General features: G+C 35.9%; 1 protein-coding gene across 2 annotated transcripts in view; it reads right to left on the bottom strand.

The window, feature by feature from the left end:
• WDPCP (WD repeat containing planar cell polarity effector) overlaps nucleotides 1-17,244 on the bottom strand; it is a 491,911-nt gene that overhangs the window by 53,290 nt on the left and 421,377 nt on the right. For both annotated transcript variants that reach the window (XM_015112569.3, XM_015112570.3), the window contains exon 15: nucleotides 2,087-2,249. In XM_015112569.3, the coding sequence (XP_014968055.2) occupies nucleotides 2,087-2,249 (163 nt within the window). The remainder of the gene's footprint in view (nucleotides 1-2,086; nucleotides 2,250-17,244) is intronic.

Raw genomic sequence — 17,244 nt, 5'->3', positions numbered from 1 at the left:
TCCCAATACTTCTTTTATAAACAATACAGAACATTATACAAGGAAAAATGAAAGTACATGACAATCATGTTCTTAGCATAACTTGAAGACAGAGAATGTTCAAACTTGAAAATAACTAAATAAAATGGAAAAAACAGCAAATGCTAATGCATGATCTCCCTAGCGCCTGATATTCTGGTACATTGAAGCATGAACTACAAGGAAGATGCTATAAAGTACCATGCAATCTGAAGAGGCAGTTTTCAAAAAGGATAGCTTCTCAGGGAAAAGGCAGAAAGAGAGGGGCACTTTTGGCATTTGGGTGTGAAGGAAGAAAGAAGCATAAGGTGGAAAATACCAGGCAAGAGAAAGCCAAAAAATGAGAGGTCATACAATCCCATCAAGAATTTGCGGGCTGGGCGTGGTGGCTCATGCCTGTAATCCTAGCACTTTGGGAGGCCGAGGCAGGTGGATCACCTGAGGTCAGGAGTTTGAGACCAGTCTGGCCAACATGGTGGAACCCTGTCTCTACTAAAAATACAAATAAATAAATAAATTAGCAGGGCACAGTGGTGGGCACCTGTAATCCCAGCTACTATGGAGGGTGAAGCAAGAGAGTCGTGTGAACCAGGGAGGTGGGGGGTTGCAGTGAGCTGAGGTCGTGCCATTGCACTCCAGCCTGGGCAACTAGAGCAAAACTCTGTCTCAAAAAAAAAAAAAAAGATTTTGTGGAGAGTTTAATTAGCGCCTCTTTGGCTTTCTCATTTCCAGGATCTCCCTGTTGAATTTTTGGCTAGTTTGCCATTCAGTCACTTGCCCTAATCAGACGAGCAGAACTGGCATTTCCTATCAAGTTTGTCACTTTCACTGACAATAGTTTGCTACTTTTATTAGACAATGCTGCTAGGTAGAGTTTTTCCACCCTCAGCTCCAAATCAAGTCAGCTGTTGGTTTTTAAAGCCAGCCCTACCCTGGTAGAACTAGTCTGGGGACGGGCAGGATGATGGAAGCAGCTTCAGGCAAGAAAATAAAAGACTTCTACTTTATTACTAGAAGTTCAGCAATTTTTCATGAATAAATGCTTCTCAATTTGTTGTTTGCCTTTGTTTGATTTCCAACGCCCAGAAATGATGGTTTTTGTCTAGTTTTATATTAGTTTCTTGGGGAGAAGATTTGCCGATATCCAAATAAACTCTTTCATACTTGGAAATCCTCCCCCTCTTTATTTGCTGTTAATGTGTATAGTTTGAGGCATTTTTCTTGAGGGTATTGTAGGTGGGTATATATAATTGATATATACATATTTTTTTTTAATTTGGCCTCTTTATAATTACTGAAAATAGTCAGGATCCTCAAAAGCAGGAATGTTATGCATAAACCAGGGACCAAATCTGACCCACTGCCTATTTTTATAAATAATGTTTTATTGTAACACCCCCATTCCGATTCATTTATATATTGTCTGTAGCCACTTTTTTACTGTAACAGCAGGATTGAGTAGTTGCAAAAGTTTGTGTGACCTGCAAAGCCTAAAATATTTGCTGTCTGGCCCTTTACACAAAAAGCTTGCTGACCCTTGCTTGAGAGAATCATTATCATCATAATTAATATTATCATTATCACTGTAAATAACATTATTACTTTTAAAAAAAATTTCATATTCTTTATCTTTTCAATAACCCCATGTAGTAAACTAGACAGATATCAGATATTTAAACTATCATTTATCAGATTTCAAAAACTAATGGTAAACTTGCATTAAAGAAATATTATATAAATTATAATTCAAACTACATATTCTAAAAGTTAATATTTATTAAAGGCAGTCCAACAATCCTAGAATTTAACAGCAGAATGCAGACAATATTTTATAGTAATTTCATTTTGGCGCAGAATAACATTTATTGTAGCAATATTATTTTTACATTCACTTCTGCCATTCATTATGCCTGATCTGAATAACCAAACTCCTGCAAAGTCTGAGCCATGAGAAATGCAAATTTTTCTCCTTCACATTTTGAAATATTCTTGCTTTGCTATTAGTTCGCATTTGAACAGGTAATACTAAATACTTTATGGAGCAATTTCGTCAGTCAACATTTCTTACCTGTTAGAAGAGCCATTCAGTATTCTTTGTTGTACAGTATGTCTGTGGGTTGGGCTAGAGGGAGGGAGGTTATCTGGAAATGAGTCTTCCCCTTGAGGTGCTAAAGACAGGCCAATAAAAGCTTCATTTAGCATATCCCCTCTGTCCAAGGGCCCCAGGAATTCTGTTAAAAATGATTAATATATGAGTGAAATACTAAGTACAATTTCTGCTAACTCCCTCATAAGTAAGATTACAGAACAACTTGCACATATCCCAGTGGAACTTTTTTCTTTATTTTGTCAATTTGAAAATCTTGTTGTCCTAGTTCCCTATGACTTCTGTCATTCTTATACTTACTTCGGCAGTTTGATAACAGAATAGTGAATGATTTCAAATATTGATTTTTAAAAATTCATTTATATCTTTCTTATATATAGTGTTTTTAACCAGCTTATTATTTATATGTTTTTTGTTTTTGTTAGCCAATTACTGGAATATTTTATTTTGGAATATTGCAAGAAGTGATTTTACTCTTTCACGTATAGCACGTAATTTGAAAAGAAAAGGAAAATATTTTACCTAATATTTGCTTTAATTAGCATTTTAAACGTTATAGGGAGATACATACCCCCATATCTTAGAGATGTACAGAGGTGTATAGAGAGATATTGACAACTTTGACAGGACATTGTTTAAAAATATTGTTTGAAACATAACGAAGCTGTGAAAAATATATTTTTTGTAAGAAACATAAACCTTATTAAAAACCAAAAAATTTAAAAAAAACCTCTTAGGACCACCGTGTATGGCAAAACATAATTTTTACCATCTTAAACATCTTAAAGCATACAGTTCAATAGTGTTAAGTATATTCACATTGTTGTGAAGCAAATCTCCAGAACTTTTTTGTCTTGTAAAACTGAAACTGCACCCATTGTAGAATTCCCCATTTGCCCCTCTCCCAGTTTGATAACCAACATTTTATTTTCTGTTTATATGAATTTGATAACTTTAGATCTTGTAAAAGTGGTATCATACAGTATTTGTGTTTTTGTCACTGGCTTATTTCACTTAGCATAATGTCCTTAAGGTTTATCCGTGTTGTAGTATGTGACAAGATTTCTTCCTTTTTAAGACTGAGTAGTAAGCTATTGTATGTATATACCATGCTTTGTTTTTCCATTTTCTATTTATTGACATTTGGGTTGCTTCCACCTCCTGGCTATTGTGAATAATGCTGCTATGAACATGGATGTGCAGATATCTCCAAAACCCTGCTATCAGTGCTTTTGGACATATACTCAGAAGGGGGATTGCCATATCATACAGTGAATCTATTTTTAAATTTTTGAGGAAACACCATACTGTTTTCATTGTGGTTCACCATTTTACAATCCTAGCAACAGTGCACAAAAATTCTAATTTCTCCAAATCCTTGACAAACTTGTTATTTTCTGTTTTTTTTTTTTTTTTAAACTAGTCATCCTAATGAATGTGACGTGCTACCTTATGGTTTTGATTTGCATTTCTCTAATAAGTGATACTGAGCATCTTTTTATATGCTTGTTGGTCATTTGTATACCTTCATTGAAGAAATGTAGATTCAAGTCACTTGTCCCTGTTTTCTTTGAGACAGAGTCTCACTCTGTTGCCCAGGCTGGAGTGCAGTATCACAATCATGGCTCACTAAAGTCTTGACCTCTCAGGCTCAAGTGATCCTCCCACCTCAGCCCTTTGAGTAGCTGGAACTACAGGTGTGTGCCACAATGCATGACTCATTTTAAAAAAAACCATTATTGTAGAGAGGGGCTTTCACTAGGTTGCCTAGGCTGGTCTTGAACTCCTGGGCTCAGGCAATCTTCCTGCTTCCTGTGGTGGCTTGTGCCTATAATCCTGCCTCTCAAAGTGCTAGGATTACAGGCATGAGCCATGGCACCCAGCCTCCTTGCCCATTTTTAATTAGGTTGTTTTTGTTCTTAAGTTGTAGGAACTTGTATGTAGTCTAGATATTAACGATTTGTCAGATTTGCAAATATTTTCTCCCATTCCTCAGGCTGTCTGTTCACTTTATTGGTACTTTAATGTGTCCTTTAATGCATAAAAGTTTTTGAGTTGGATTAAACCCCATTTGTAGTCCCATTTGTCTATTTTGCTTTTGTTGCTTTTACTTTTGTTGTCACACACAAGAAATCATTGTCATATCCAATATCATGAAGCTTTTCTCTAATGTTTTCTTCTAGTAGTTTTATACTTCTGTTTCTTATGTTTAGGTCTTTAATTCATTTTGAGTTAATTTCTGTTTATGGTGTAACAAAAGGGTCCAACTTGCTCTTTTGCATGGGGATATTCAGTTTCCCAGCAACGTTTGTTGAAGAGATAGTTCCTGTTGCGTGAATGGTGTTGACATCTGTCAAAAATTGTTTGACCATATGGTTAATGGTTTATATCTGGGCTCTCAATTCTGTTCATTTTTGTTGGTCTGTATGTCTGCGTTTATGCCAGTCCTAATGTTTAGATTACTGTAGCCTTGTAATATGTTTTGAAATCAGAAAGACCTCTTTTTCCAAGATTGTTCTGGCTATTCAGCATCCCTTGTGATTCCATATGAATTTTTAAATGGATTTTTCTATATTTCCAAAGATGCCATTGGGATTTTGATAGGGATTGCACTGAATTGGTAGATTACCTTGGGCAATACTGACATTTTAACAGTATTGGATGTCTTTCAATTTATTTGTGTCTTTAATACCTATCAGCAGTGTTTTCTAGTTTTAAGTCTTTTACCTCCTTGGTTAGGTTTATTCCAAAGTATTTTATTCTTTTTGATGCTATTGTAAATGAAATTGTTTTCTTACTGTCTTTTGCAGATTGCTCATTTTTAGTGTACAGAAATGCAATGGATTTTTGTATGTTGACTTGTATCTTGCAACTTTGCTGAATTCAATTATTCTAAAGTTTTTAAATGGGATCTTTAGGGCTTTCTGCATAGGAGATTAAGACATCTGTAACCAGAGACAATTTCACTTCCTTTCTGATTTTGGTGCCTTTTATTTCACTTGCATAATGCTTTGACTAGGACATTCCAGTACTATGTTAAATAGAAGGGGTGCAGGCATCTTTGTCTTGTTCTTGATCCTAGAGTAAGGGCTTTCCGTTTTCACCATTGAGATTGATGTTAGCTGTGGTCTTTTCATGTATAGCCTTCATTATGTTGCGGTATTAATAGTTTCCTTACATCCTAGTTTGTTGAACATTTTTAGCATGAAAGAACATCAAATTTTGTCAAACGCTATTTTTGTGTGTATCAATTGAGATGATTATGTAGTTCTCATCTTTCATTCTGTTAATGTGATTAAAATGATTTTTTTATGTTCAACTATCCTTACTTTACATCAATAAATTTTACTTGATCATGGTATATTATCTTTTTACTATGCCTAAGAATTTGGTTGGCTAGTATTTTGTTAATGACTTTTGCTCCAATATCTATCAAGAATGTTGGTCTGTAGTTTTCTTTGTCTTCATCTGGCTTTATTATTAGGGTAATGCTGGCCTTATATAATGAATTTGGGATTTTCCCTTCTTTTAATTTTTTTGGAAGAGTTTGAGGAGAACAGGTGTTCATTCTTCTTTAAATATTTGCTGAAATATTCTAATGAAGGCATGAGGTCTTGGTCTTTTCTTTGTGTGGAGTGTTGGTTACTGATGCAATCTCTTTAATAGTTGTAAGTCTGTCCAGATTATGTAATTCTTCATTATCCAATCTTGGTTGGCTCTGTGTTTAAAAGATTTTGTCCATTTTTTAAGTTTTCCAGTTTGTTGGCATACGACTGTTTGTATATTCTCTTACAACCCTCTTTATTTTATGTTGTACTGGCTTTAATATCCCCTCTTTCACTCTTGATTTTAGTTATTTGAGTCTTCTCTTTTTTTAAATTAGTATGCCTAATAATTGGTCAGTTTTGTAGATACTTTGGAAAAATCACCTTAAGTTTTGTTGATGATTTTTTTCTATTGCTTTTGTATTCTCTATTTCATTGATCTTTGGTCTAAACTTTATTATTTTCTTCTGTTAGCTTTGGGTTTAGTTTCTTTTTCTTTTTTTCATTTTTTAAGGTACAAAGTTAGGTTGTTAGTTTTCAATCTTTCTTCTTTTTTAATGTAAACATAGCCATAAACTTCTCTATTAGTACTGTTTTCACTGCATCTCACAAGTTTGGGCACTCATATGGCTTGAATGTTCCCTCCAAATCTCATGTTGAGATGTAATACCCAGTGTAGGAGGTGGGACTTTGTATTAGGCTGTTCTTGCATCACTATAAAGAAATACCACACAACCTGAGCAACATGTCAAAACCGCATTTCTACAGAAAGTACAAAAATTACCTAGGCATGGTAGCTCATGCCTATTATTGCAGTTACTCAGGAATTTGAGGCTAGAGAATCGCTTGACCAAGGAAACGGAGGTTGCAGTGAGCTGAGACTGCACCACTGCACTCCAGCCTGGGTGACAGAGTGAGGCCCTGTCTCGGGGGAAAAAAAAAAAAAAAAAAAAAGAAATATCAGAGACTGGGTAATTTATAAAGAAAAGGGGTTTAATTGACTCATTGTTCTGCAGGCTGTACATGCATGGTGCTGGCATCTGCTCAGCTTCTGGGGAGGACTCAGGGTGCTTTTCCTCATGGAGGAAGGTGAAATGGAAGGTGACTGGATCATGGGAGCAGATTTCTCATGAATGGTTTAGCACCATCCCCTTGGTGCTATCTTTGCAGTAGTGAGTTCTCATGAGAGCTGGCTATTTAAAAGTGTGTGGCACCTCCCCCTTCTCTTTCTCCTTCTTAAGCCTTCCCTTGCTCTTCCCATTTCACCTTCTGCCATGAGGAAAAGCTCCCTGAGGCCTCCTCAGAAGCTGAGTAGATGCCAGCACTGTGCTTGTAGAGCCTGCAGAACTGTCAATAAAACTTCTTTTCTTTAAAAATTACCCAGTCTTGAGTATTCCTTTATAGCGATCCAAGAATGGCCTAACACAGGAACACTGTGTTTTCATTTTCATTTGTCTCAAGCGGTTTTCTAATTTCCCTTGTGATTTCTTCTTTGACCTGTTGTTTAAGAGTACATTGCTTAATTTTCATGTATTTGTGGATTTTCCAGTTTTCCTTCTGTTGTTGATGTCTAGTGTCATTTCACTGTAATCAGAGAATATATTTTCTGTGATTGCTGTCTTTTAAAATTTGTTAAGATTTGTTTTGTGGCCTTCATGTGGTCTATTTTGGAGAATGTTCCATGTGCACTTGAAAAGAATTTTTTTTTTTGCAGTTGATGGGTGAGTGTTCTGTATATGTTCTGTTCATTATATAGACCTGGAGGTCATTATTGTAAGTGAAATAACTCAGAAAACAGAAAGTCAAATACCATATGTTCTCATTTATAAATAGGAGCTAAATACTGTGAACACATGGAAATAGAGTGTAGAATAATAGACACTGGAGTCTCAGAACAGTGGGAGGGTGGTAACTGTTGGTGAAGACCTCTATTACTTTTTTTTGGTATGCATTGAAGGGGTGCAAGTGCAGTTTTGTTACATGGCTGTACCGTGTAGTGGTAAAGTCTGGCTATTTAGTGTATCCACCACCTGAATAATGTACATAGTACTCATTTATTTATTTCTCATCCTTTACCCACCTCCTATAGTACTGAATCTCCAGTGTCTATTATTTCATACTTTATGTCCATGTATACACAATATTTAGCTCTCACTCGTAAGTGAGAACATGTGGTGTTCGACTTTCTGTTTCTGAGTTATTTAACTTAAGACTATAGCCTCCAGTTCCATCAATGTTGCTGCAAAAGATAATTCTGGCTGAGTGGTATTCCATTGCACATATACACTACATTTTCTGTATCCAGTCGTTCACTGATGTAAACATAGGTGATCCCATCTCTTTGCTGTTGTGAATAGTGCAGTGATAAACACATGAGTGTGGGTATCTTTTAGATCTAATTATTTATTTTCCTTTGGGTAGATAGCCAGTAGCGGGATTGCTACCTCAAATGGCAGTTCTATTTTCAGTTCTATGAGAAATCTCCATATGATTTTTCATACAGGTTATACTAATTTACATTCCCACTAACAGTGTGTAAGTGTTCCATTTTCTCTGCATCCTTACCAACATCTGTTATTTTTTGAATTTTTAGTAATAGCTATTATGACTTCTGTGAAATATGTCATTGTGGTTTTAATTTGCATTTCTCTGATGGTTAGTGATGTTAAGCGTTTTTTCATATGCAGGTTAGACATTTGTATGTTTTCTTTTGAAAAAATGTTCATGTTCTTTGCCCATTCGGTAGTGTAGGAGGTGGGTAAAGGATGAGGAGATATTTATGTTCTTTGATTTGTTTATGTCGTTGTTGAGTTGTTTGAGTTCGTTGTATATTAGTCCCTTGTTGTATCCATAGTTTGTAAATGTTTTCTCCCATTCTGCATGTTGTCTGTTGTCTTATTTCTTTTGCTTTGCAGAAGCTCTTTGGTTTAATTAAGTCCCATTTGTCTATTTGTGTTTTTGTTGCATTTGCTTTTGAGGCCTTAGTCATAAATTGTTCATCTAGGCCAATGTCCAGAGGAGTTTTCCCTAGGTTTTCTTCTAATATTTTTATAGTTTCAAGTCTTACATTTAAGCCTTTAATTGATCTTGAGTTGGCTTATAGATGGTAAGAGACAGAAGTCCAGTTTCATTCTTCCGCACAGATAATCCAGTTTTCCCGGCACCACTTATTGTAAAGGATGTCCTTCCTTCAGGTATGTTTGTGTTGATATTGTCAAAGATCAGTTGTCTATAGGTATGTGGCTTTATTTCTGAGTTCTCTATTGTGTTACATTGATCTATGTGTCTGTTTTTATACAAGTACCATGCTGTTTTGGTTACTATAGCCTCGTAGTATAATTTGAAGTCAGGTAATGTGATGCCTCCAGCTTTGTTCTTTCTGCTTAATTGCTTTGGATATTTAGGCTCTTTTTTCATTCCATATGAATTTTAGGATTATTTTTTCTAATTCTGTGAAAAATTACATTTTAAAAATAGGAATTATATTCAATCTGTACATCTGTATGGTTGTTTTAATGATATTGATTTTTCTGATCCATGAACATGGGAAGTTTTTCCATTTGTGTCATGTATGATTTCTATCATCAGTGTTTTGGAGTTTTCCTTGTAAAGATCTTTTACCCCCTTGTTTAAAATATATTCCTAAATATTTTACTTTTTTTTGTAGCTATTGTACTTTTTGATTTGGTTCTCAGTTTGTTGTTCATGTATAGAAATGACAGATTTTTGTACACTGATTTCATTCTGAAACTTTACAGAATATATGAAATCTAGGAGTCTTTGGGATTTTCTAGGTATAAGATCATATCATGAGCAAACAGAGATAAGCTGACTTCATCTTTTCCAAATTGGGATGCCTTTTATTTCTTCTCTTGCCTGATTGCTCTGGCTTGGGCTTCTAGTATGTTGAACAGGAGTGGTGAAAGTGGTCATCAATGTCTTGTTCCAGTTCTTCGGGAGACTGCTTTCAAATTTTCCCTGTTTAGTATAATGTTTTCTGTGGTCTTATCATATATTGCTTTTATTACTTTGCAGTATGTTCCTTTTATGCCTAGTTTGTTGAGGATTTTATCACCAAAGGATCCTTAATTTTATCAAATGCTTTTTCTGTATCTATTGAGATATTTATATAGTTTGTTTTTAATTCTCCTCATATAATGAATCAAATTTATTTACTTGAGTATGTTGAACTACACTTGGCATCTTTGGAATAAAACCATTTGATTGTGGTGTATTATATTTTTGATGTGCTGTTGTATTGGGTTTGCTAGTACTTTGTTGCAAATTTTTGCATCTGTGTTCATCAGAGATTTTGGTCTATAGTTTTCATTTTTTATTGAGTGCTAGTCTGGCTTTAGTATCAGAATAATACTGGTTCTGTACAATGAGTCAGGGAGGCTTCCCTCATTGAAGTTTTGGAAGCGTTTTCAGGGGGCATTGGCACCAGTTCTTTGTAGATTTGGTAGAATTTGGCTGTGAATCCATTTGCCCCTGGACTTTTTTTTTCCCCCCGCTTAGGAGACTTTTTTTATTACTGATTAAGTGTCACTACTTGTTACTGGTTTGCTTAGGATTTCTATGTGTTCAATCTCGGGTGGTTTTATGTTTCCAGGAATTTATATGTCTTCTAGGTTTTCTAGTTTGTGAGTGCAGAGATGTTCATTGTAGTCTTTGATGATCACTTGTATTTCTGTGGTATCAGTTCTAATGTCTCCTTTTAAAGTTCTGATTGTTTATTGGATCTTCTGTCTTCTTTTCTTGATTAGTCTAGCTAGCAGTTTGTCAACTTCATTTTATCAAAGAACAAACTTTCTGTTTCTTTGATCCTTTATAATGTTCTTTTGTTCACAATTTCATTTAGTTCTTCCCTGATTTGTTTTCTGTTAGCTTTGGGTTTTCTTTGTTCTTTTTTTTTCTACTTTCTTGAGGTGTGATGTTAGGTTGTTAATTTGATTTTTCTATTCTTTGGATGTAAGCGTTTAATGTTATAAACTTCCCTCTTAGCACTGCTTTTGCTGTATCCCAGAGGTTTTGGTATGTTGTTTCCATTATCATTCATTTCTAAAAATTTTTAAATTTCCATCTTAATTTTGTCATTTACTCCAAGACTGTTAAGGAATATGTTGTCCAATTTCCATGTGTTGTATAGTTTCAGCAGTTCCTCCTGGTATTGATTTATAGTTTTACTTTTCTGTGGTCTGAGAAAATACTTGGTATGATTTCAATTTTTAAAAATTTATTGAGATTTGTTTTGTGACCTAATGTATGGTCTATGTTTGAGAATGCTGCATGCACTAATGAGAAGAATCTATATTCTGCTGTTGTTCGGTAGAATGTTCTATAAATGTCTGTTAGGTATATTTGGTCTCAAGATCAATTTAAGCCCAGTGTTTCCTTGTTGTTTTTCTGTCTCAATGATCTGTGAACTGCTGTGAGTGCAGTGTTGAAGTCTCCCACCATTATTATATTGCTATCTCTTTATGTCCAGTAATATTTGTTTTGTGACTCTGACTGTTCCAGTGTTTTGTGTGTATATATTCAGGATTTTTATATCCTCTCGTTGAATTGATTCCTTTATCATTATATAATGACTGACTTTGTCTTTTTTTTACTTTTGTTGATTCAAAGTCTGTTTTATCTGATACAAGCATAGATACTCCTGCTCACTTTTAGTTTCTGTTTGTGTGGGAGATCTGTTTCTAGCCCTTTACCTTCAGGCTATAAGAATCTTTACCAATATGGGGGGTTTCTTATAGTTCTTATGAAAATATGGTTCATATTTTAAAAACCTATCTGCCAATCTATACCTTTAAATGAAGCATTTTATCTATTTATGTACAGTGTTCATAGTTATATGTGAGGTTTGTTTCTGTCATAATGTTATCAAATTGCTTTGTACGTTATATGCATCTTTTTCCCCCCCTTTGTTTGTCTTTGTGGTTTGGTGGAGTTCTGTCCTGTTGTAATTTGATTTCTTTCTCTTCCTCCTTTGTGTAACTGTTTTCATAAGACCTGTGAGTTTTATACTTTTGTGTATTTTTATGATGGCAAACATTGACCATTTTGTTCCATGTTTAGAACTCCTTTGAATATTTTTATAGGGTTCGTCTAGTGGTGATACATTCCCTCAGTGTTTGGAAAATACCTTATTTCTCCTTTAGTTATGAAACTTATTTTAGCAGAATACAAAATTTGTGGTTGATAATTTTTTTTTTCATTTAAGCACGTTGAAAATAGAATCCCAATCTCTTACTGGCTTATAAAGTTTCCACTGAGAAGTCCACTGTTAGTCTGATGGAGTTTCCTTTACAGGTGACTAGATTATTTTCTCTTGCTGATTTTAGGATTTCTTCCTTTATATTGATTTTAGACAATTTAATGACTATATGTTGCGGTGAAATCCATCTGGCAGTGTGTTCTCTTAGTATTCATTTGGCCCCTAGTATTTGCATGTCCAAATCTCTTATAAAACTAGGGAAATTTTCATCCATTATTTCCTTAAATGATTTTCAAAACTATGTTTTTCCTTCTCCCTCAGGAACACCAATGATTCATAAGTTTAGATTCTTTATATAATTCCATGCTTCTCAAAATGTTCATTCTAATTTATTTTTTTCTTTATCTTTGTCTAACTAGATAATTCAAAGCACTTGTCTTCAAATTTTGAGATTGTCTTCTGCTTTATCTAGTCAGTTATTGACCCTTTCAGCTGTATTTTGTAATTCCTTCAGTGAATTTTTCATTTCCAAAAGTTATGTTTGTTCATTTTTAGATAAGAAAAAATTGGTAAAGTTCTCTGTGATAAATTTCTCATTTATATCCAGAATTAATTTTCTGATTTCTTTCTATTGGTGTTCAGATTTCTTTTGGATCTCATTGAGCTTCTATAAAATCAATATTTTGAATTCTTTATCTGGCATTTCAGAAATTTCCTTTTGGTCAGCATCCATTGCTAGAGAGTTAGTGTAATCCTTTGAGGGGTGTCATAACCCCCTGACTTTTCATGCTTCCAGTATTATGCAGATTTTTTTCTCATTTGGAGAAATAGTCACTTCTTATTATTGAATTACCTGGATTTGGACAGGATGTCCCCCCCCCCCACCAAGTCCTTGAGGATGTGACTGCAATATATGTTGTGCAGGGCTGTTTGGCTTTGCTACCAGGTGCATTCAGTGGCAAAGACTATGTATGAATTCCTTGGTTGTAAATTACCATCATGTGGTGGCTTTTTCAAATGCTGGTTGTAGTAGTGGTATACCAGGCAGGTGAGTAGGCTCATGACCTCCTGTGAAGCAAGGGTTATAGGTCACAAGGAGCTTATCTCATTCCTAAGTGCTGTGGGCTTGTGTTACCAGATTTTGTCCTGTGTTGTGCAGGTTGACCTCCAGGCCAGTCAGTGGCACTTGTAGGTAAGAGCTGGCTGTGGTGGTAGTAGTAAAGTTCATGCTTGATCTTTGTTTACCAAGAGAAACTCTCCAATGTCCCAGGCAATGGGCTGGATTGTGGAATGCTCAGTGGTTTGGGTTTTATCCTCAGCCTCAGAGAGCATGTGAAGCTGAGCAGAGCTGGACCAGGCACCCTGCACTTGCACTGGTCCCGCCCACCGCCCCTCCCCCCCCCGAATAGTGAATGCAAGCACTATCTCTGAGGAGAATTTAGGGAGCAGTCACCAAATGCCTGGATATACGCTAATAAAGGGTAGAAACACTGCTGCTGCACCAAGTTCCTCACATGTGAAGAGCAGGGCAGCCAAAGCTCCTAGACCAGGTGAGCTGGTGTGGGAATCTGCTTCCCTCTCACTCCTCAGAACCAATGGAGTTGAATCCCACCCTGGCATGAGCTAGGGCACTTAGGAAAGTCAATGCAGATTGGCTTTAGATCGCAGTGCCATCCCTGTCCACAAATCTTGCCACTTGGGGAAAACCATGGCTGTCTAACAAATCTCCTCTCTCTCTGGTTCCACAAAGGGGGAAAGCCCAATTTCAGAACCCATGGCTTGAATGCACTCCACAATCACCACTCAGTTCTGGATGTGGGGGTCCTTCCCCAACTCTAGTCCCAGCACTCCATTCTCCAGCCCAAGAATCTCTAATACCCATGGGTACTGCTGCTAAGTTACTGAATCCTGCCCAGTGAGCCAGGATTGAAAAGGGCATCCTCCTGTTAGATCCCAGGTCTGGGAAAATGTCTGGAGCATTTCCCAGTATTTTTCTTTCTCACTCTCCTGGCCGCTCGCCATGTTAGCCCCAGGGCTTAGAAGGGCCGAGGTAGTTTCCCATGGCGTGGGTGGCATGGTTTCTCAGAGGAAAGGTAGATCACAGAGGTACACTCTTGGCTCCTCTACCATATCGGGGGCTTCACTCACAGTTCTCAGCCAGATGCTGCTACTCAGGGTGCCTTCTCACCTTTTCTTTTTTGGGATTTGAATTTCTGTGCTGCTTCTTGAATAAAAGAGCACTATGTGACTATACACTATTTTTTTTTTTTTTTTTTTTTTGCTTCCAAATAGGTGAAGCATGCTAGAAAAGTCTCTGATCTGCCACCTTGGGGAAAAAAAAGAGAAGTCCTTTATTTCTTTATTGATCTTATCTTATATCTGGTGGTCCTATCCATTACTAAAATCTCCTACTATTACTGTGTTGATATGTATTTATCCCTTCAATTCTGTCAATGTTTGCTTCACATATTTAAGAGCTCTGATATTTAGTGCATAAATATTTATAATTACTATATCATCCTGGTGAATTGACCCTTTAATCATTATATAGTATCCTTCTTAGTCTCTTGTGACAGTTTTTCACTTAAAGTCTATTTTGCCTCATATTAGTATAGATATCCCTGCTCTCTTTTGGTTATTGTCTGCATTGAATATCTTTTTTCATCCTTCACGTTTAGCCTTTATGTGTTATTAGATCTAAATGGCTTCTATGCAGCATACCACTGGATCCTATTTTTATTTTTTTTTATCCACTTAGCCAATATGTCTTTGGCAGAGGAGTTTAATTTCCTCACTTTAAAGTAATTACTGATATGGAAAGATTTTCTATTGCCATTTTGTTACCTGTTTCCTGTATATCTTGTGGCTTTTTGGACCCTCATTCTTCCCTTACTGTCTGTCTTTGACTCCCTTCTCATTTCCTTTTGTGTGCATTGTATGGATATTTTCTTGTGGTTACCACTGCAATTGCAGAAAGTATCTTAAAGTTATAACAAATCTATTTTAGGCTAATAAGAACTTAATTTCAATTGCATACACAAATTCTCCTTTACAGCCACCATTTCCCCCCTTATGTTATTGTCATAAATTACCTATTGTATATATTGTGTATCAATTAACATAGATTTATAATTTTGTGTGTCTGTGATTTACTTGGTTAGACTTGTATATACAAGAATTAAAAGTGGATTTATGCACCAGAATTACAATATAGGATTCCATATTTATTTAAATGTTTATCATTACTGGAGAACTTTATAATTTCATATTACTATGTTGGTGCCTACCATCCTTTGTTCAATTTGAAGGACTCTCTTTAGTATTTATTGTCTAGTAATATTGACTAAACAGCTTTTGTTTATCTGGAAAGGTCTTAATTTCTTCTTCATTTCTGAAGGACAGTTTTGCTGGATACAGTATTCTTGATTTTTTTTTTCTTTTAGCACCTTAATCATTCCATTTCTTTTTAGCTTCAAGGTTTCTATTGAGAAATCTGCTGATAATCTTGGTTGGCTCACTTATATGTGATGAGTTGTTTTTCTCTGGCTGCTTTCAAGATTCTTTGACTCATAACAATTTGATTATAACATGTCTTGGTATGGGTCTCTTCAGGTTTATCACAGTTGGAGTTCATTGAGTTCTTGAGTTTGTAGGTCCATTTCTTTTATCAGCCTTGGGAAGTTTGTTGCCACTTTTTGTTCATATAAGCTCTTTGTCCCTTTCTCTTTCTCTCCTCCTTTTGAGACTCCCATATGACATATATTATTCTGCTCAGGTTCTGTTAATTTATCTTCATTTTTTTTCTTTTTTCTCCTCAGTCTCAATAATTTCAAATGTGTTAACTTCAAGAACACTGATTCTTCTGCTTGCTTAAGTCCACTGATTCTTCTGCTTGCTTAAGTCTACTGTTGAACCCCTCTAGTGAATTATTTAGTTCACTTGTATTTTTCAGGTCCATAGTTTGTTTTCGTTTTTTCAAGCGACAGGGTCTTGCTATGTTGCCCAGGCTAGTCTTGAACTCCTGGACTCAAGCAATCCTCCCTCCTCAGCCTCCCAAAGTGTTAGGATTAGAGGCTTGAGGCATCATGCCTGGCTTTATAATCTTTTGAAAATAGTTCCTCTTTGTTGATATTCTTATTTTGTTCATGCATTGTTTTCCTGATTTCTGTGTAGTTCTGTGTTCTCTTGAAGGTCTTGATCATCTTTATGAGAGTTATTATACATTGTTTTTTAGGAAGCTTATAGATCTGCATTTCTTTAAGGCAAATTTCTGGAGCTTAATTTTGTTCCTTTGTTCCGGCCATGGTCCCATTTCTTTGTATGCCTTGTGGTCTTTTGTTGGGATTTGAGCATTTGAAGAAACAGCCAACTTTCTCAATCTTTATGATGAACTACTTTTATTTGGGGGAAAACTGTGACCAGTCAGTCTGGCTAGAGGTTCTGAGACCTCTCAGATTTTTCCTGGGGATGCATTTTCTTTGGGGTTGTATGTTTACGTTTAGTATATCTGGGTGCTTCTGTCTTCCTTTCTTGTATCTTCGCGGGAGCTGTTTCTGTTTTAGTCCTCTGCCCTTAATCTCCTGCTCCCCCTAGAGCCTGGCTGCAGAACTGCAGAGTCTCTGCTGTCTAACATGCTAAGGCATTAACCTCTGTTTTCAGTGGCCTCTAATCTTGTATCCACACTATGCAACTGCCATTCTCATCAGTTCCCTGAGCAAAGTAATGCAGCCCGCAAGGGAGTTAGCATGCTGGACTTAAGTTTCACTCTATTTCTTCTGTTCCAAGGGAGGGGACAGGCAAGCAAAATACAATGAACTCTCTTACCCTCTCAGGCACCATCCATTCTCTTGTTTTTGCACTTGCATGAGTCCTGTAGTCCATTAACTAATTTCTAGGTTTATCACAAAGCTATTTTTATGTATATGTTGCAGATAATTTGTCTCCATAGAAAAACGAGGGTCTGGAGCTTCCTAATCTGCCATCTTGCTAATGTCATTTCTGTATATTATTTCCACAGTGTGTATATAGATCTACCTAGATATATATATTTGAAAACTGTAGCAGATAAGGACTAAATGCTTTTTCCTTGACAGACAAAACATTATATTTATCCTCACCTTGAGTCCTTTTCCCAATCCTTACTGTTATTGAATTTCTTTTTATATTCCATTAGAAAATACATATAGCATATGGACTCTCTCCTCCCAAAACTTTCTGTAATACATTCTGCTTGGATATGCTAGTACTATTTTAAGGATGAAAAGTGTAGTAGGTCCTTCTATTAACATAGTTATTTTCCAGAATATCATTACATGGACCAATTGTACTCCTTGCTATTCATTAAGATAAAATGAAAA

This window comes from Macaca mulatta, chromosome 13 (assembly GCF_049350105.2).
Source record: "Macaca mulatta isolate MMU2019108-1 chromosome 13, T2T-MMU8v2.0, whole genome shotgun sequence".
In the NCBI taxonomy this organism is placed as follows: domain Eukaryota; kingdom Metazoa; phylum Chordata; class Mammalia; order Primates; family Cercopithecidae; genus Macaca; species Macaca mulatta.
Note: the sequence above shows the minus strand (reverse complement) of the source record. Positions and strands in the feature narration are given on the sequence as shown.